This window comes from Clupea harengus, chromosome 3 (assembly GCF_900700415.2).
Source record: "Clupea harengus chromosome 3, Ch_v2.0.2, whole genome shotgun sequence".
NCBI lineage: Eukaryota > Metazoa > Chordata > Actinopteri > Clupeiformes > Clupeidae > Clupea > Clupea harengus.
The window spans coordinates 3,496,043-3,517,181 of NC_045154.1; the positions used below are offsets into that span (position 1 = coordinate 3,496,043).

Here is a 21,139-nt window from a genome sequence, read left to right on the forward strand (position 1 = left end):
GGTACAAAAATGTAAGAGACAAACATAATTTAATGTTTTTAAAAGGGAAAAAAAGAAAAGTACAGAGACTAAAATAAATATCTTACAACTTTGAATGTAAGAAATCTTGATGAAAATCTTTGGTAGAGATATCTGTGTTATCACAATAAGACTTTGCAGTTCGTACACTTCAGGGCTGGGCCCTGTGGGGCTGTTAAGGTGAGGCAATAGAGAAGTCCATCTTGATGTCTCCGAGGCTAGGATCGAAGGTCAGGTCGTAGGACACTGCGGCCCTCCCATCTCCTGAGCTCTCCCATGGTGACTTTAAAAAGTATACACCCTGCTTTCTATGGGGACTCCATTCACAGGCACCCTGCATAGAGAGATTGAGACATATGCAGAATCAGTTTAACTGCTTAATACAACCATCTTGTAAACTTGATGACATGATGGAGAGGTCTCAGTAGGGCAGTAGTTGGTGAGGCATTATGTGATTATCACATACCTCTTGACTGACTGGTTCCATCAAGCCCATGCTAAGGTTGACATCACTTGTCAGTTGGAAATCCATCCATAGAGCAACCCCATGGCAGCATCCTTTCCTGCATAGTAAAGATGGTGAGTAAACCACTATTAGCAGTGATGCATACATCATGGTTGACTTGAATATAAACACCCTAGTCCAAAAAAGGTTTTGATGTTTTCCAAAAGCAAAAAGGTGCAGTCTGCAATTCTAATGCCATTCACTTTTTGTCAAATTCGGCGAGTTGCTCCTCGCAAGTTCTCACTCTCTGTTCAGTGTTAGTGGTAAAAAACAAAACAACTCTGGTGTCCGTACACAGTCCTAGCTTTATAAACAGTAAACAAACATAGTGGCTTCAGGAGCACAAAAGGGAGGGGTATAATTGGATTGGCTGTTGAGCACAAACATCAGCAACCTAAGTATCCTAAGGAACAGGTTGTGATGTGGGGTGTTTTTGTATGAGATATTAGAACTTGGTCCCCTTACCTCAGAAGCGGTACTGATCCCTTGCTGCAGATTGGTTGCTGAGGAACACACTGCTTGAAGTCAAAGGTCATGACGGGACACGGCTCAGTTAGGGCACGACAAGGGTACTCCCACAGAGGGTGTGGTTCTGCCTCTCGTGACTCACGGAAATCCAAGGATTGCTGAGGGGAATAAGACTCCATTAGAATCCATTCAAGACGTTTTTCACGTAAAACTGAATGATGTTTTGTTTGTTCTGAGATCCTATGGAAAGTCAAGTATAGAACTGAGAATGAATCCCACCTGGACCATATCATCCATGGACGTCACATCAAAGCCCTCACAGGAACCACAGGGGGCCCTTATTCTCCACAGGTCCTAAGAGAGGAATAGAGAGAGAAGATAAGACATAATAGGTATTAGGATTAAGAGAGATTAAAGAGACAGTGTGCAACAATTTAAGGTCAAATAAAGGCTAGTCCTGGTATCATCTGGGAGAACTGGGATCATCTTCAAATGAATTTTCATGGTATATGGCGATATGAAGGGCAGATTAACACATTAGCGGCCTAGGCTATGTACTATGCAGTTCTGTGGTTTGGGTCGGACCACCCCACAAAAATGTACAAAAAAAAAAGCTTTCACAGTACAACATTGCCCACTTTATCGCCAAAAGACATGAGATAGCATGCTAGCAAGCATTTTATCATTTATCATTTAACTGTGCTGTACCATTTTTGCATGCCTTTTCAGAAGTTAGATTGCTAGTTTTTGACCAAAACACGATACTTTTGCTGTAAAATCTGAATAGAAATGGCACTATATTGAATCTGTTTTCAAACATAATGTCCACAAAAGGGTGAGAAGGTAGAGGAGAGAGAATGCAGAGAGGACTTCTCACCCGAAACTCGACTCCCATCATGTAGAGTGTGGCAGAACTGGGCAGGATGGTGGCGTTGGGTTGGAGCACTTGGGCTAAAGCAGTGCGGCAGTACCAGAAGAACAGAGAATGCCAGGGCAACAGACTGGTGCCGAAGTACGGCTCACCCATCAGCACTGACACCTGAGAACAGGCCCAGAGAACACAGATCAGCTGAAACATCTCAGGAAACTACACACACCTGTCCACCACCACAGAAATAGTATGTAGTTGAGTCAACTTGAGGCAGCGAGTACCTGTTGCCCCTCCAGGTCAGCCGTTGTAACCTGCTCAGGTCGCATCCCTAGCAACCGGAGCTTGCCCTTCAGGGAGTTGCACTCTAGGACCTGAAAGGTAATAAGATCATCTCCATCATGTGATTTCTAAAGTACACTTTTCCTTTTTTTCAGTAAATAAAGTTAAGAGAAACATTACCTGTGCTATCACTTGACGGGACATTCCAGAGTTTTCAATAGTGAACACCTGTAGTTATGGAGAGTGGTCGTCAGTAAGTGAATGAATTTGACATTTGTTCATTAGATTACGATTTGTGGGGTAAGAGCGAGACCTACCTTTTGAGCGCCAAGAATGGAAGCAATAACTGGAAGCAGACTCCCATCACTCACTCCAAGACAAACACTGTCAGGTTTTAACACCTATCAAAAGGGAAATATTTCATTATGGACATTAATACTAAAGAAAACAGAAATGTGTATTCAGAATGTGTTTATTTACAATTCTGTCATAAATGTGTGCCAAAGAAAGCAAACACACACACACACACACACACACACGTAAACTGCTAGGAGCAAATGCAACTCACACTTCGGAGAGCGTTGATATAGCTCTCGTTTCTGTGTCTGTCATTCAGTTCTCCAAAGCGAGCTCGTGTCCATACGAGGTGGGCCTGGCAGGTGCACATTGGCCGATCCAGTGATATCTCCACACTGACCTGTTGGCTGATAAGATAGTCCATCGTATTTCTACAGCAGCATGAGAGGGCACTCATCTGTGACTACTCTCATGACGGATAACATCATCTGAACTAAGGATCATACTCTATCAGGTTATCAATCCCATTCAAATTCAGTTTATTATTCAATTGCCAAAAAATGAGATGCAAAGTTGTTGCCAGGGTAAAATGACCAATTCATGAAGTTACTCCTGAAACCAATCCCAAGTGGGCACTCAATAAATATGACATAAAACTACTTTAGTACTGCACTACTCAGCTGCAAGCTATTGAAAGCAATGGTGAATGTTGGGGGTCATCATAAGTAAATCAGGTAAATGGAAAATGAGTTTCAGCTACTGGAAACAGTCCAAGTCTAATTCTCTAACTGTACAAATCTCAAGTCAGACACGTGTTGATTTTGTGGGCTCCTGTTGGGTATATGTACCTGCTTGAGAGGCCATACCAGAGGCTGTAGTCATCATGGCTCACAGTGAGACTAACCTCCTCCCCCTCCCTCACGCCCATCTCAGCTGGGAGGAAGTAGACACTCTGCATCCAGTGATCCCGCCACTGTGAAGACAACACAATAAGACGGAACCAAACAATCATAACGGTGTTACATATGGAACTGTTCTCGTCTCGTCATACTCACAGGACAGTCCTTAGGGTCTGCGTAGCTCCAACTGGGGGCCATGGAGCACACAATGCTGCCCTCAGGGTCCATGTCTATGTCCCACCAGGACAGGACCACCTGTGCTCGTCCGCTGGCCAGGACCTGGAACTTGGATGAATAGGATTGTGAGGCGCTGCTGACAGGCTGGCTGAAGTCCACACTGTAGAAACAGTAGGGATGGGGGATGGAGAAGGATGTACAAGGACTTACTATCATTTCTACTGATCAGATAGGGCTTCCATCAAAGAATACATGGCTCGACTAGAGGTTTCAGACTTGTGTGTGTATAAGAGTTTGTGTTTTCATGGGGTTTTTTGGGGGGGGGGGGGGGGGGGGCTTTTTGCCTAATTGGATAGGACAGTGAAGAGAGACAGGAAGCGAGCTGGAGAGAGATTGGGAGAGGGATCGGGAAATGACAGCGAGTCGGACTCGAACCCGGGTCCCCATGAGCGTTCAGGCCCATCCATGGTACGGGGATGCTGCTTGCGCCACAGCACCCCACATGTGCTTTTAACCAAATAAGGTACTACAGACTTTACACTCAAAAGATTTGATGTGAAATTCAAAATGTAGCCAGCTAAAAGTAGCTACATTCTAAACTGGCCAATAATCTGTCTTCCTAATATTTACAATTTACTGCATGACAGGGCCAAGCTTCCCTGAAGCTGAATAACAATACCACACTTACATGACGCTTAATATTCACAAAAATGGTTCTTTGCTGTGCTGTCACTCACGTGAACATGGTGCAGAGAGGTCCAAGTGCCGTGAAGGACTGTGGAGTCACCTGGCTGAGCTGAATGTCACAGACAGAGGGCGCTCCTGCGCAGCAACCCATAGCTGGAGGAGGCATCAGTCTGTTGTCATCGTCCACCTCGATGGGCTGCAACTGCGTCCAGCTCCACAGCCTCTCAGACTCCACCAGCTGGGAGTATACTGTGGCACGGTGGGGCACCGCCTCGCAGCCTCTCTGAGGGCAACATGAGGGCAATAACAGCGTTAGTGTTCATCAACTGGTTATTTTTCTATGTCATTTTGTGAGGATACTATCTTAGGTGCCCCCGCAAGACGATGGTGATCCACTATCTCATGTATCAGTCATTTAACATTAGCATTGAAGTAAAGTTGATCTCACTCCAGCTCCTCAAAAATAGCAACAATCTTATAGTTGTGTCTTGTATACAACACAAACGCTCTTCTTTACCTGGACCAGGTGCATATGGGCATGTTCATAGCTGGGCAAGGCTCCCTCTCCGATCAGTTCTGTATCGAACAGCTCAGTGACAAGGACATTGGCTCTAGAGAGCATGTCTCCGTCTGTGACAAATAAAAAAAAAACCTGACTTAACCCTTCATCAAGTAAAAAATAAAACAGTGATGAAATGAGAAAGTATGCTCCCTAAAGTAGGGGAGAGGATAGGGGTCAAAGACGTCAAAAGACTCACCTGGGCCTACTGTGACTTCAGTGGAGTGTTTATTGATAATCTTGATTTTGTCAGCAAATCCATTTTTCTTCACAATTGTGACAGCAGTATCAGCCATGGGTTTGAAGACCTACAGGTGGCACAACAAGTTCAAGCCAAGTTAAAAAATACAGCTCAGCCTCGTGGCCATCTGTTGTTGTTATTGTGCCTCGCTTTCGCATGTTTACAGTGAGTGCTGCATTAAGGGACAGGGTGTTAACTGGTGACATCAAGTTCACTTCTAACCTCGACTGCATAGCAGTAATCCGCTCCAGCAGTGACGGCCATCATGGACAGCAGACCGGTTCCAGTGCCAATGTCGAGGACAACAACCTTCTCCCCACGATCCTTAACCCTCTGAACTGCAGCTTTAATGCCCTGGTAGTACTTCACGTTCTAATACACACATATAAAAGCAGAGATCCTAGATGAGATATTATTTGTTTGCCATGTAACATACTACAAACACCAAAGAACACAGCAGAAGAACACTGTATCCTCTAATTGTTTCAGTAACATTAGGTACTCACTCGGTCCCTGTCATGTAACATGTCTGCGTAAGATGACCTGTAGGATGAGAATCCAGATGTTAGAAAGGTTAATCCTAAGGTATTTTTCCAACACAGGTAAGTAACGTTAGTTCTGTAGGCTACTTGAGAACTCACTCTTCATCAATTTATCATGATAGCATCAGCCCAATACTGTCTATTAAAAACTTGCTGTTGGTCAAATTAGGTAGCTAAACAATTTAGGTATGGGGTTTATAGTTATTTCAGTGTTAATCCTGGGGCGTTTATAATAAGAAGAATAATAACACCAATAATCGAATTGCCATGAGGCGTGAGTTTAACGTTACCTCGCAATCTCTTGATGATAATCATATTCTTCACTTTCCTCTACCCAGTCAAGAGCGCCAGTTGTAGCATTCGCACGACCGCAAAACGTCTTCATGATGCCAATACCTTCGCGTTTTCACACAAAATTATCTTAATGCTTCTGAAAATTCTTGCACACGATATTAATCCTCGATAGAGATTACAGCAGCATTGCTTCCATGGAGGCAGACATACTGCAAACACCCATACAACCACGTGACTCTAGTCTCAAACAAGTATCGCGAGGATTGAAAGATCAGCAAAACTGAAATACGAGCTAATGCATAGATTTTGCCCTCCTGTTATCCTCAAATTGACTTCGCTTCCCTTACCGTTGGGGTCTCTTCCAAGTAGCGAAAATGATATTCATATTATGGCTGTGTCAGAGACTCACTTGGAAGAAGCCATTGAGGATGCAGCTGTTTCAATTCAAGGTTACAATATATTTAGATTGGACAGAGACAGGTATGGGGGAGGTACTGCTTTCTACATTCAAAATCATATTCCAGCTAAAATAAGGAAAGATCTAGGTATGGTTGGAGTAGAAGCCTTATGGCTCCAAGTTCATATCTCACATCTGAAACCTATATTGACATGCTGTTGTTATAGGCCACCATGCTCTAATGCTGAATATCTGAATAACATATGCATGATGCTGGAGAATGTAACTGATAAAGACAATGATATTTACATTCTTGGTGATATGAATATAGACTGGTTGTCCAGTAATTGTACATTGAAAAGGAAGTTGAGCAATGCAGCCACATTATGCAACTTATCTCAAGTCATAGGTGTACCCACAAGAATTAATGTCAATAGGGACGGAATGGTCACGTCAACGTGCATTGATCACTTTTTTACAAATTGTTCTGAAAAATGTTTTAAAGCTGTGTCGGTACCTGTGGGCTTCAGTGACCACAATATTGTCGCTTTAACTGTGAAAACAAAGGTTCCGAAAGCAGGGCCTAAAGTAATTCATAGAAGAACATATAAAACCTTTTTAGAAAATGATTTTATTGCTGATGTAGAAAATATTGAGTGGGATACTGTGCTTGAGAAGATGCATGTAAATGCTGCACTGGACTACTTTATGAATTTATTTTCTGCAGTGTGTGATAAACATGCTCCAATTAAGAAGCTCACTGTTAGATCACTTAAAGCACCTTGGCTGGATGAGGAATTGAGAAACTTGATGAGAGAAAGGGACCTACTGAAAAGATCTGCCATCATGTCAAGTAATGTAGCAGATTGGCAAGCTTACCGCTCACTAAGAAATATAATAACTAAATTAAATAGACAAAAGAAAAAATATTACTATCATTCTAAATTTGAGGAGTGCCATGGAGACAGTAAAACACTTTGGAGAGTACTTAATGATGCTATGGGCAGAAGTAAAATGGCCAAAACACCTTCATTTATTGAACTGAATGGAGAATTCATTACTAAACCATCTGATATAGCAAACTACTTCAATAATTACTTTCTCAGTAGAGTGAACACACTAAGAAATCAAATGCTGCCTGTGAGTGGTGGGCTGTCCAAAGCTATAATAAAAAATCATATTATGTGTGGTAAGGATTGTGTGTTTGATTTCAAGCCAATCAGTGCTGATTTTATGGTTAAGATACTTCAGACAATTAAGTGTGATAAACCTTGTGGGTTTGATAATATTGACGGCAGACTGCTTCAGTTATCAGCTAAATCAATTGCTAAGCCTGTAGGCCATATTTTCAATTTATGTTTTAAGGAATGTGCTTATCCTGATTTGTGGAAAATTGCAAAGGTTACTCCTCTGTCAAAAAACAGTAGGGAGCCATTTACAGGTTCAAACAGTAGGCCTATCAGCATTTTACCTGTCTTGAGTAAACTTTTGGAGGGAATTATATTTAAGCAGATCCAGCAATATCTTGCAGAAAACAACATTAACTCAGACATACAGCATGCATACAAAGCAGGTTACTCTACAAGCACTGCACTGACATGTCTTACTGACGAGTGGTTCAAACAGATTGACATGAAGTCAGTTGTTGGGGTGGTGCTCTTGGATTTCAGTGCAGCCTTTGACATCATAGATCATGAGCTACTACTCATGAAACTATCGGCGTATGGTTTCAAAGATTCCGCTATTGATTTATTGAAGGGCTATTTAGTGAACAGGCAACAATGTGTCATGTTCAATGGCTCCCTTTCAAATATTGAGACACTTCAGTGTGGAGTTCCTCAGGGAAGCTGCCTTGGCCCCCTTCTCTATTCTATTTTTGTAAATGACATGCCATATGTATTAAAAAATGCAGGAATGGGGATTTATGCGGATGACACGACTATGTATGTATCGTCAGAGAGCATTGAACATGTTAATGAGGTGCTTCAACTAGAGTTAAAGCTGGTTTCTGAATGGATCATGGAAAATAAGCTGAAGTTGAATGTCTTAAAAACTAAATGCATGGTAATAGGTTCTAAATATGCTCTCAGGACAGATAAGAAATGAAGCCTCTCTTTAAAGGGTGCTGCTATGGAACAGGTTAAAGAAGTCAAACTGTTGGGTGTCACTATTGACGAAACACTGTCATGGTCCACTCAGATTAATAATACAGTGGTGAGAATGATTAATGGTATCTATGCCATTAGAAGGAGTGCTCATCTGCTAACTAACACAACAATTAGACTAGTCATACAATCTCTAGTTCTGTCAAATCTGGACTACTGTCCTGTTATTTGGTCTAGTGCATCAAAGCAAGAACTCAGTAAACTTCAGCTTGCTCAGAACAGAGCGGCAAGACTAGCACTTCACTGCTCTGTTAGGACTAGTGTGGATGTTATGCATGCCAGGCTGTCATGGATGAGGGTGGATGAAAGACTGGCATGTAGCCTTATTCTGTTTTTAAATAATGTGTATTCCTCACAGAAACCTGTCAGTTTGTCTTTACAGCTATCACCTGCAAATGAGAGACATGGTTATAATACTAGACAGGCACTAAGTGGTCACTTTACTTTTCCTCTACCCAGAACCAATGCACTTAAGAAAACAGTAATGTACAGAGCCATTGCATACTGGAATGTGCTCTCCTCATATGTGACTCTAACAAGAAATAAATGGGATTTCAAAAGGAAACTCAAGGCAGCTATAATTAGAAAGGAAATGATATTAGATTAGATTATTATTTTAGGTATTTAAGGGATTTTAGGTATTATTTTACTTTTAATGTAAATGTTGTTTTTTAAGTCTGTGTTTTTGTGATAATTGATCATGCTGTACTGCATTTTATGTATTTATATTGTATTGTAATATTTTTTGCCTGGACCCCAGGAAGAATAGTCTCCACCATGGTGTAGACTAATGGGGATCCTTAATAAACAACAACAATAAACAACAACAATAGCGAAGTAGTTGTCAGTAATGAAATTACTAATGATGTGAAACTGTTTCTTTCAACTACTATCTTTTTTTTTAATTGCTCTGATTGTATTTATAACCAGTACAATATAACAATATTTTAACACATATGTTTAATTTAAATGTATAAAGAGTAATAGATTGATTGTAAAACACTATCATAGCACCTTTTGATTTGAAATGTTTGTTGTAGGTTACTCTAGGGGTAATCCAAAAAAGAAATGAAAACATTTAGTTTTGTCATCCAAAATATCCAGACATACAGTAGATTCAGTAAAAGGTATTGAAACAGCTAGTAGTTTAGTGCCCTGAGTTTACCATTGTTTAAAAAAACCTATGAACATTTATACAATAGTTACTACCAATTCCCACCATCACTAAGATCATTGCTGCCAGATTTCCCCAATCCCTGGTCCAAGACACTACCGTAGAATCTATAGCCACCGAGATACTAAGGCTGGGGTAGATGACATGCCTCTTGTTTTTCCTACTTTTCACATTACGTATGTAAAGATATTTCATGTGTGTTAGGATCCTCCTTATTACTTATTACTACCTCCTCACTATCATCAGTCACGATCACTAAGGCCTTCAATAAGAACCTTCATTAGTTTCTTTCAAAATCAAAGTGAATGTAAATGATAAACCTTTTGTCTTTTGTCTTTTCAAAATCTAATAAAAATTTGCAAGTAAATGGCACTGGATTATGGCAAACCTCTTATTGAAATAACATTAATTTATGGAATAGTAAAAAATAGACAGGGTATAATGTTATCATATCGAAACATTCTCTGTGAACTCACCCTTGTGAACTCTCTTTCCCTGCAGCAAGTCCAACCGACCACCAGCACCAACTGAAACTTTTTCTAACTGTCCAACTGTCATGCGTTTGTGATGTACAGATTGGCATTTGTGACCTCTGGTTTGATCATATCCACTACAGATCTCTGAGAAACATGTCTCAAGATACCTAGATATTCACAATATGACTCATATTCCGGATATGGATCAGTTATGCTCCGTATCTGCAGCATGTCATAAAAAGGATCCAGCCAAAATATCTCCGGAAACACGCACGCCTATTTTGCGCAGCATTCCTTATTTTCATATACTTGCACCAACCCACCCCCTTTTGTATGGTTAAGTGTGTGTTGGACTTGTCCCACTTATGCGAAAGGGCTATCACTAGTCCATCTGAACAAAATTACGGTGTAAAATATTTTATTTTGCAACTCTAAAGGGTGTGTCTTTCTTTTGTAAAGGGCGTCTCAGACAGGTTGACAAGTTGAAGTCCTATTTTTTTAACAGTTCTCATAGAATTCGGGAAAAGTCAAATAATATGTGTAACCTGTGTAACCTTCTTGCACCGGACACCTATAAACCACCATTAACCATATTTTTTAAACCTTTGAAATGTGCCTGGGGTCTGTGAGACCCAAAGGACAACAGGAAGGTTAGACAGGCATCTTCGGGGGTTATGGTGTTGCTCTGAAAAATGTATTATTGAACTAAGATGAAAAATGTAATGTCATTTTTATTGGTGTTCATCATATTAGTGGTTGTTGAAGTTTCAGTATGACTGTTAAGTGTTGATTGTCCCCAGTGGTGTGCATGTTCCAACTAGACATGCCTTGCCAATAGACATGTGATAAGACAGCTGAAGCACTGGCACAGCCTAACCAGTGCAGATTAGTGTTGTTTTAGTTACAAGGATGATGTGAGGCAGAGTGATCTGACCTTTTTGTGTTGATAGCACAAAGTCAACATCCTGTTCTGTGTATTATGAAATACCTGGCTTTAAGTGAGTAAAATGCCAGATTCCAGATGCTCACACGATCTCTGCTCTTTATTGTAAGATGTTTGGTCTTGTTCTCATTTGCATACCTGCAGACTGAGAAGCAATGCCAGAATATGATGAATTGCACCTATCCAGTAATCTGTGGCGCTTTGTTTGTGTGTCTGATTGAAAGCAAAAATCATGGTGATGGCAAACCAAACGGAAAGTTAGCATTTTATTGATGTTCAGGCAGTAACATAGCACCTCCTGTAAATGATGTTCACACAGCAGGTGGTACAGCTGTGAAAAGTGATGTTTAGGGATGGGCCAGAAGTAAGCTGTCTCTGTCCCACAATGTCTAGGAAATGTGTAGTTTGGTAGCAGTTTAAATGTGTTTGTGACTGGAGGTCAAATGACTGTGACAGGAAGGGACACAGTCATGAAAGGACAGAATAAGTGAATGTGGTAGGGATTGTTGTATCACTATTTTGTACTTTTCTTGTTTTGCTTCATTCTTTTCTCCACCTCCTCGATTTCCCGCCGCATCTCATCATAATGAGGGTCTTCCTCATCCTGATTCTTATTTTCCTCCTCGATTGGCGGCACCAACTGTTTTCGAACGATCACATTTGGAGATGAACATGTAGCTTTGGCGGTCTCTATTTGTTTTCCAGTCATCCCTTTTGGAGATGACAAATCCACATCCTCTTTCTCTGGTGTCTCTGTAGGCCCAGTTTTTGTGCTTAACTGTGAACGACGAGCCGCCTCCCGCTTCATTCGATCATCTGCCTCCTCGACCTCCTTCCACATCGCATCATAATCAAGCTCATCCTCATCCTCATCTTTATTTTCCTCCTCCACTCTGTGGACCACAGTTATCTTCACAGACAGATCTGTTTCTGGTTGGTGGTAGCTTTTGAGTGGTTGTGACAGTTCAGACACTTTCAGACAGTTCAACGCTTTTAGTGCCGCTACCTGTTTCCCAACCACTCTTTTTGGAAATGGCAATTTTGCTTTGGGTGATTCTGAAGGTTTTCCAACCATCATTTTTGGAGATGGCAGATTTGCTTTGGGTGATTCTAAAGGTTTTCCAACCATCATTTTTGGAGACGGCAGATTTGCTTTGGGTGATTCTGAAGGTTTTCCAAACATCATTTTTGGAGATGGCAGATTTGCTTTGGGTGATTCTAAAGGTTTTCCAACCATCATTTTTGGAGACGGCAGATTTGCTTTGGGTGATTCTGATGGTTTTCTAACCATCATTTTTGGAGATGGCAGATTTGCTTTGGGTGATTCTAAAGGTTTTCCAACCATCATTTTTGGAGATGGCGGATTTGCTTTTTGTGTTGCATTTCCGCTCTTCATTTGCGTGTTGTCTTTGTCATTTATACCAAAGTCTGTGTCCTGCATCTTCACCTTTTCCTTATTTTTCTGGATCAATTTAGCCTCTTCCTTCTCTGTGGTGACCTTGCGCTCACTCTCATCGCTGTCCCAGGGTGAATCATCATCATCCTGTTCCGCTGCATCTGCCCTCTTTTCAGCTTCCATGTGTACTTGCCCTTTCTCTTCCAAGAGACTTTCATTTTTTATACCATTGTCCATGTCCATTATCTTGCCCTTACATGTTCTCTTTTTCTTTAGAGTGGTCTTTTTCAGAGGGATGAGTTTGGAGTCACTCTCATCACTGTCCCATGGAGAATTGTCAACGTCCTTTTCATGTTCATTTTCAGTCACTGTCCCCTCAACTTGCATCTTGGGTGCTTTTCTTTTCTCTGATTCTTTCCTATCGTTATTCTTTTGACCTACAGTCTTGTCCTGAGAGCATTCTTCCACATTCATGTTTTTGTTTGGTTTAGTCTCTTGTCTGTCTCTACTGTAATTCTCATCACACTTTCCAGGAGAATCATTGTTACAGGCTTCAGGCTTTGGCTCCTTTCTGTCCCAATTCTCTTTCTCCATCTTCAGCAGTCTCTGTCTCTGAATCTCCACTTTATTGACTTCACTCTCTATCCTCTCCTCCATTGTCCTCCTCTCAGTTTCGATCTTTTTCCACTCATCCTCGACCTCCTTCTTTCTTGATGTCATCCTCTCATTTTCAGTTTTCCTCTCTGCCTCAATATTTTTCCATCCTTCCTCAACCTCTTTCATTTTTGAGGCGTCCTTCTCTTCCTTCATTGTCACGTCCTCCTTGAGCTTTCTCTCCTTCTCTTGCAGGTGCAGTCTCTGAGCCTCCACCTCTTTCCTCTCCATCTCCATTTTCTCCTCCATTCTCTTTTTCTCCATCTCAAGGATCTTCCACTCTTGCTCCACCCTTGACTTGCTCATTCCCTCCTCATTTCTCTGAATCTCCACTTTATTGACTTCAGTCTCTATCCTTTCCTCCATTGTCCTCCTCTCAGTTTCGATCTTTTTCCACTCATCCTCGACCTCCTTCTTTCTTGATGTCATCCTCTCATTTTCAGTTTTCCTCTCTGCCTCAATATTTTTCCATCCTTCCTCAACCTCTTTCATTTTTGAGGTGTCCTTCTCTTCCTTCATTGTCACGTCCTCCTTGAGCTTTCTCTCCTTCTCTTGCAGGTGCAGTCTCTGAGCCTCCACCTCTTTCCTCTCCATCTCCATTTTATCCTCCATCCTCTTTTTCTCCATCTCAAGGATCTTCCACTCTTGCTCCACCCTTGACTTGCTCATTCCCTCCTCATTTCTCTGCATCTCCACTTTATTGACTTCACTCTCTATCCTCTCCTCCATTGTCCTCCTCTCAGTTTCGATCTTTTTCCACTCATCCTCGACCTCCTTCTTTCTTGATGTCATCCTCTCATTTTCAGTTTTCCTCTCTGCCTCAATATTTTTCCATCCTTCCTCAACCTCTTTCATTTTTGAGGCGTCCTTCTCTTCCTTCATTGTCACGTCCTCCTTGAGCTTTCTCTCCTTCTCTTGCAGGTGCAGTCTCTGAGCCTCCACCTCTTTCCTCTCCATCTCCATTTTCTCCTCCATTCTCTTTTTCTCCATCTCAAGGATCTTCCACTCTTGCTCCACCCTTGACTTGCTCATTCCCTCCTCATTTCTCTGCATCTCCATCTTTCTTTTGCCCTCCAGCAGTTGTGCTTTCAGGAGATTCACTTTCTCCTGCACCGCCTTCAATTCCTCTTCAACTCTCCTTTTTTCAGTTTCAATTTTTTTCCACTCATCCTCGACCTCCTTCTTTCTTGATGTCATCCTCTCATTTTCAGTTTTCCTCTCTGCCTCAATATTTTTCCATCCTTCCTCAACCTCTTTCATTTTTGAGGCGTCCTTCTCTTCCTTCATTGTCACGTCCTCCTTGAGCTTTCTCTCCTTCTCTTGCAGGTGCAGTCTCTGAGCCTCCACCTCTTTCATCTCCATCTCCATTTTATCCTCCATGTTGTCTTTGTCATTTATACCAAAGTCTGTGTCCTGCATCTTCACCTTTTCCTTATTTTTCTGGATCAATTTAGCCTCTTCCTTCTCTGTGGTGACCTTGCGCTCACTCTCATCGCTGTCCCAGGGTGAATCATCATCATCCTGTTCCGCTGCATCTGCCCTCTTTTCAGCTTCCATGAGTACTTGCCCTTTCTTTTCCAAGAGACTTTCATTTTTTATACCATTGTCCATGTCCATTATCTGGCCCTTACATGTTCTCTTTTTCTTTAGAGTGGTCTTTTTCAGAGGGATGAGTTTGGAGTCACTCTCATCACTGTCCCATGGAGAATTGTCAACGTCCTTTTCATGTTCATTTTCAGTCACTGTCCCCTCAACTTGCATCTTGGGTGCTTTTCTTTTCTCTGATTCTTTCCTATCGTTATTCTTTTGACCTACAGTCTTGTCCTGAGTGCATTCTTCCACATTCATGTTTTTGTTTGGTTTAGTCTCTTGTCTGTCTCTACTCTCATCACACTTTCCAGGAGAATCATTGTTACAGGCTTCAGGCTTTGGCTCCTTTCTGTCCCAATTCTCTTTCTCCATCTTCAGCAGTCTCTGTCTCTGCATCTCCACTTTATTGACTTCAGTCTCTATCCTCTCCTCCATTGTCCTCCTCTCAGTTTCGATCTTTTTCCACTCATCCTCGACCTCCTTCTTTCTTGATGTCATCCTCTCATTTTCAGTTTTCCTCTCTGCCTCAATATTTTTCCATCCTTCCTCAACCTCTTTCATTTTTGAGGCGTCCTTCTCTTCCTTCATTGTCACGTCCTCCTTGAGCTTTCTCTCCTTCTCTTGCAGGTGCAGTCTCTGAGCCTCCACCTCTTTCCTCTCCATCTCCATTTTCTCCTCCATTCTCTTTTTCTCCATCTCAAGGATCTTCCACTCTTGCTCCACCCTTGACTTGCTCATTCCCTCCTCATTTCTCTGCATCTCCATCTTTCTTTTGTCCTCCAGCAGTTGTGCTTTCAGGAGATTCACTTTCTCCTGCACCGCCTTCAATTCCTCTTCAACTCTCCTTTTTTCAGTATCAATTTTTTTCCACTTATCCTCGACCTCCTTCTTTCTTGATGTCATCCTCTCATTTTCAGTTTTCCTCTCTGCCTCAATATTTTTCCATCCTTCCTCAACCTCTTTCATTTTTGAGGCGTGCTTCTCTTTCTTCATTGTCACGTCCTCCTTGAGCTTTCTCTCCTTCTCTTGCAGGTGCAGTCTCTGAGCCTCCACCTCTTTCATCTCCATCTCCATTTTATCCTCCATGTTGTCTTTGTCATTTATACCAAAGTCTGTGTCCTGCATCTTCACCTTTTCCTTATTTTTCTGGATCAATTTAGCCTCTTCCTTCTCTGTGGTGACCTTGCGCTCACTCTCATCACTGTCCCATGGAGAATTGTCAACGTCCTTTTCATGTTCATTTTCAGTCACTGTCCCCTCAACTTGCATCTTGGGTGCTTTTCTTGTCTCTGATTCTTTGCTATCGTTATTCTTTTGACCTACAGTCTTGTCCTGAGTGCATTCTTCCACATTCATGTTTTTGTTTGGTTTAGTCTCTTGTCTGTCTCTACTCTCATCACACTTTCCAGGAGAATCATTGTTACAGGCTTCAGGCTTTGGCTCCTTTCTGTCCCAATTCTCTTTCTCCATCCTCAGCAGTCTCTGTCTCTGAATCTCCACTTTATTGACTTCACTCTTTATCCTCTCCTCCATTGTCCTCCTCTCAGTTTCGATCTTTTTCCACTTATCCTCGACCTCCTTCTTTCTGGATGTCATCCTCTCATTTTCAGTTTTCCTCTCTGCCTCAATATTTTTCCATCCTTCCTCAACCTCTTTCTTTTTTGAGGCGTTCTTCTCTTTCTTCATTGTCACGTCCTCCTTGAGCTTTCTCTCCTTCTCTTGCAGGTGCAGTCTCTGAGCCTCCACCTCTTTCCTCTCCATCTCCATTTTCTCCTCCATTCTCTTTTTCTCCATCTCAAGCATCTTCCACTCTTGCTCCACCCTTGACTTGCTCATTCCCTCCTCATTTCTCTGCATCTCCATCTTTCTTTTGCCCTCCAGCAGTTGTGCTTTCAGGAGATTCACTTTCTCCTGCACCGCCTTCAATTCCTCTTCAACTCTCCTTTTTTCAGTTTCAATTTTTTGACATTCATCCTCCAACTCTTTCTTTCTCATGAGAACCTTCTCTTTCTTCTTTGCTAACTTCTCCCTGAGCCTCATCTCGTTTTCTTCAAGTTTCTCTTTCTGCACCTCCACCTCCTTCAGACCTTTCTCCATTTCTTCCCTCATTCTCTCTCTCTTTGCATCAGCCTTTCTTTTCTCACCCTCCAACTCTTTCTTTCTGTTCACATATTCTAGCTCTCTTTGTTGAGTCTCTCTTAGCTTTATTTCTTCAATCTCCAGTCTATCTTGGTCAACTCTAGCCTTCATTTCCTCTACCGCCCTCTTCTCCTCCATCAGTTTCACTCTCTCTTTTTCAATGCTTCCCCTCTCCTTTTCAAGAGCCTTCTTTCTTATTGCGTCCTTTCCCCTCTCGATGGCTTCCTTCCCTCTCTGCTTTTCCTCTCCCACCTTCCTTTTCTTCCTCAGGATCTCCAGCTCAATTCTCTCTGTCAATTTCATTTCTTCCACTTTGCTTCTCTCTGCCTCAATCCTTTTCCACTCCACCTCAGTTTGTCTTTCTTCCTCCCTTATCCTCCTCTCCTCCCATTTTCTCTTCTCACTTTCAGCCATTCTTGATATTGCCATGTCTATCCATTTCTCCCTCTCCCTCTCCTTCTCCCTCTCCTTCTCCTCCTTCTCCTTCTCCTTCTCCCTCTCCTTCTCCTCCTTCTCCTTCTCCTTCTTCTCCTTCTCCTTCTCCCTCTCCTTCTCCTCCTTCTCCTTCTCCTTCTTCTCCTTCTCCTCCCTCTCCCTCTCCTCCTTCTCCTTCTCCTTCTCCTTCTCCTTCTCCTTCTCCTTCTCCTTCTTCTTCTCCTTCTCCCTCTCCTTCTCCTTCTCCTTCTCCTTCTCCTTCTCTGCTTAAAAGTGATGTAAGCAATGTATGATTTTCTAAGATGATAGTACTCAAACATTATTCGGATACAGAATAGGTGTTTTATTGTGAGTTTCCATTAGATGAATACATGACTGCAATGGATAAGTTATGAATAACACAGTCTGGCTATTTACTGCATGGCTATCTGTTTCCAGAATACAGTGACATTGAGCAGTTGCATGTCTGAAGTGTGGATCACAGCTATGAACACCACTATGTTGTGAACTTCCTACCCTCAGTATTTCCCGCTACTCCCTGGTCTTCTTGCCCCATATCTTCTTCCTCTGTCCTTTTCTTCTCCTCCAGCTCCCATTCTTCATGAATAGTCATCATCTTCCATTCCACCTCTTTATCTATGAGACATCGCACCTAAGAGAGAGATGGAGATAAGCTTACCAATACATTGTGAAAACATTCTTCACAGGCAATATAAAAATGCAATTTAAAATGGGTATAATTAAATTGATACATTCAAATTCCTCTCACCTCTTCCATTCTCTCCTCCAGCCAAATTCTCTCCTGCAAAAGCTTGATGTCCAAGACCTCCTGCCATGTGAAGCCTTGTTCTGCCATACTGACTCTTTTAACGATAAAAGGTGGAAGAGGAAAACTCAAAAACTTTAACCACTTACACAAAAAGTTCACGGAAATGTGGCCTACAAATACACCTGCAGAAATCCTTTCATCCATTTAACTGTTGTTCAATCATTTTTTTTTTTTTTAACTACAGCAAGGCCTATTATTCTGAAGTGCTGGGGACACCTGTACAACAATACTTTTGATGTCAGTGTAGGCTGCAGGGGCTATGAACAGTGAACCTGCCCCATATTAAACCTATCTTGGTGGGCTGCTGCTACAGGCCACCAAGTTCAGATCAACACTACTTAGAAGCCATGGGTGAGATGCTGGATAAGGTGTGTGAATTGAATATGGAAATTGTTTTCACTGGAGATATAAATATTGACTGGCTATCGCCCAACTGTTCCTTAAAGAACCAACTGGCCACCATAACTGATGCATGCGGTTTGAAACAAGTGGTTACACAACCAACACGAGTAAGCACAAACAACAAGGGCATCAACACAGCATCTTGTATTGATCACATTTATTTGAGTGCAGATGACTTATATACCAAGGCTGTATCAGTCCCAATAGGATGTAGTGACCACAATATTGTAGTGGTAGCAAGGTTCCCAAAGCTAGACCTAGAGTAATCTATAAAAGTCTTACAGAGGTTTTTCTCAGGAAGCCTTCCTGGAAGAGGTCAATAATATATGTTGGTCTAAGGTCTAAAATACAAAAGAACCAGATGAAGCACTAGATCTTTTTCTTGCAAAGTTTGTACCAGTCATTGATAAACATGCACCTGTTAGAAAAGTGACAGTGAGGACTTGTAGGGTGCCATGGGTTGATGTGGAACTAAAGGGCTATATGTCTCAGCCAAATCAGGCCAAGGAAAAGGCACAGAACAGTGGTTGTACTAAGGACAGAGAAAACTACTGTAAACTGAGAAATCAAGTTACAAAACTCAATCAAAGGAAAAAGAAACAATATTATGCTTTGCAATTAATCAGGACAAAGAATGACCCCAAAAAGCTTTGGAGTATGCTTAATGGTATAATGGGAAGAAACATCTCTCCACAACCTACTTTCATTGAAAGTGGGGGTACCTTTATCACAAAAACCCAAAGAAATTGCAGATCACTTGAATACTTTTTTCAGAAGCAAGGTAAATACATTAAGGAAAGAATCATCACAGAGGGCTGACAACAGTTCAACCATTGTCAACATCCAAGACTATATGAAGGACAAACTTTGCCAGTTTGAGTTTAGTGAACTATCAGTGGAAACAGTGGCTCGGCTGGTGAAAGTGGCATGTGGTGACAAACAACCAGGGATAGATGGGATAGATGGTAAACTGATTGGAATGGCCGTAGATTATGTTGCACAGCCAATCTGTCATATACTAAACACCAGTCTGAAACTATCAATCTTCCCTCAAGCCTGGAAAGAAGCTAAAATTATTCCCCTGCCTAAAGATAAGAAAACATAATTTAGTGGCCCGAATTGTCGTCCAATAAGCCTGTTACCAGCAGAGTAAGATTCTTGAGAAGGCTGTATTTGATCAAATACAGGAATACTTCTCAGTAAATAATCTGTTAACAAAGTACCAGCATGCTTACAGAAAGGGACATGCACAGCACTGACGCAAATGTCAGATGACTGGTACAGAAATCTAGACAACAATATGTTGAGCAGTCCTTTTGGATTTTACAGCAGCATTTGATCTCCTTGAACATAAGCTTCTTCTGGAAAAACGGGTGTGCTATGGCTTTAAACCATCTGCAGCTACCTGGATGGGAAGTTATCTATGAAATAGATCACAGAGAGTCTTCTTTAATGGAAGTCACTCTGACAATGTGCTGGTGGAAAGTGGAATTCCACAGGGAAGCTGTCTAGGCCCACTAATGTACTCTATCTTCACTAATGATTTACCTCAAGTATTAAGAAGTGCAAATCTAAGTATGTACGCAGATGACACTATGTGCATCAGCAAAAACAGCAGAAGAACTGACAGTCATCCTAAACAGGGAGCTAAATTCCATTGGAAACTGGGTCATTGAAAACAAGATGGTTCTCAACTTAGCTAAAACAAAAAGCATCATCTTCGGGTCTAATCATTCTCTTAGAGCGGAGCCAGAGCTTAGACTGTGCATAGATGGAACATCCATCAAACAAGTAAAGGTAACCACGCTATTGGGAGTCACCCTAGATGATAAACTGTCCTGTCAAAGCATATTGACACTATTGTCAATAAAAATGGGCAAAGCACTAGCGGTAGTCAGACGATGCAGAAATCATCTTGCACCTGATCTAAGAATACTGGTAGTTAGCTCCCTTGTTCTGTCACAGCTGGATTATTGCCAGATAGTATGGACAAATGCCACCAAGAAAGACCTGAATAGATTACAGCTAGTACAGAACAAGGCTGCACGCTTTGCTCTACAGTGTCCTTACAGAACCAGCATAGAGAGTGTGCATGCCAGTCTCCACTGGCTAAAAGTTGAAGACAGGATGGCTGCTGCACTTTTTTTGTCAACATGGCGCCTCTTGCAGTCTAAAACACCAGCAGATCAGTATAGGCAACTAAATACAAATGTAGCCTCACATAACTATGCCACTAGACGAGAAATAGAAGGTAAGTTTTCACCCCCCAGAGCTAATACCAATTTTCTTAAACGCACTGTGGGATACAGAGCCATGAAGTCATGGAACCTACTAGCAACAGAAATGATAAACGTGACACATAAATGTATGTTCAAAAAGCAAATAATGAAACACTTGGGTACAGCACACTTGTGACACGAGATGGTGATGTACTGTACATAAATGTGTAGTACTCTCTTACATGGTTTGCAGTTTTCGCTTCTATGGAATTGGATACATCAGTGTTTTATATCAAGACAAAGGTAAAATTGCATAACCACCATGTTCATTTTTTATATTTGTAATGTAAAATTGTATGATCATTATTTTTATGTATTTTAACTTTTGATATTTGTAATGTAACGTATGTTTTAAATGTTAGATGGTATTGTAATGTATGTTTTAAATGTTTGATATTTGTATGTAAGTTTAAAATGTGGACC

The 21,139-nt window shown here is 41.6% G+C and overlaps 2 protein-coding genes across 2 annotated transcripts; both read right to left on the reverse strand.

Moving 5' to 3' along the window:
- Positions 1-12: 12 nt before the first annotated feature.
- Positions 13-6,072, reverse strand: prmt7 (protein arginine methyltransferase 7). The gene is made up of 17 exons (XM_012822303.3): positions 5,834-6,072; positions 5,508-5,544; positions 5,224-5,373; positions 4,960-5,068; positions 4,719-4,831; positions 4,252-4,484; positions 3,494-3,674; positions 3,287-3,411; positions 2,710-2,845; positions 2,459-2,542; positions 2,322-2,369; positions 2,144-2,233; positions 1,869-2,030; positions 1,271-1,345; positions 989-1,149; positions 485-581; positions 13-352 (listed from the first exon to the last, which is right to left on the reverse strand). The coding sequence occupies exons 1-17, from the start codon at positions 5,926-5,928 to the stop codon at positions 194-196; spliced, it is 2,055 nt and encodes a 684-aa protein (XP_012677757.2). The 5' UTR covers positions 5,929-6,072; the 3' UTR covers positions 13-193.
- Positions 6,073-11,506: 5,434 nt separating this feature from the next.
- On the reverse strand, positions 11,507-17,234 carry LOC105895586 (myosin-2 heavy chain-like). The gene is made up of 2 exons (XM_031561871.2): positions 12,393-17,234; positions 11,507-11,885 (listed from the first exon to the last, which is right to left on the reverse strand). The coding sequence occupies exons 1-2, from the start codon at positions 17,198-17,200 to the stop codon at positions 11,507-11,509; spliced, it is 5,187 nt and encodes a 1,728-aa protein (XP_031417731.2). The 5' UTR covers positions 17,201-17,234.
- Between the last annotated feature and the right edge of the window lie 3,905 nt (positions 17,235-21,139).

Excerpts from the sequence above, each read along its gene's own strand:
- prmt7 (XM_012822303.3), bottom strand. The coding sequence starts at position 5,928 with ATGAAGACGTTTTGCGGTCGTGCGAATGCTACAACTGGCGCTCTTGAC. Across the intron at positions 5,374-5,507 it reads TGTTACATGACAGGGACCGA|AACGTGAAGTACTACCAGGG; the intron begins GTGAGTACCTAA and ends TGTGTGTATTAG. Across the intron at positions 2,846-3,286 it reads TGGTATGGCCTCTCAAGCAG|CCAACAGGTCAGTGTGGAGA; the intron begins GTACATATACCC and ends CTATCTTATCAG.
- LOC105895586 (XM_031561871.2), bottom strand. The coding sequence starts at position 17,200 with ATGGCAATATCAAGAATGGCTGAAAGTGAGAAGAGAAAATGGGAGGAG. Across the intron at positions 11,886-12,392 it reads ATAAATGACAAAGACAACAC|AGTGGAGGAGGAAAATAAAG; the intron begins GCAAATGAAGAG and ends TGTGGTCCACAG.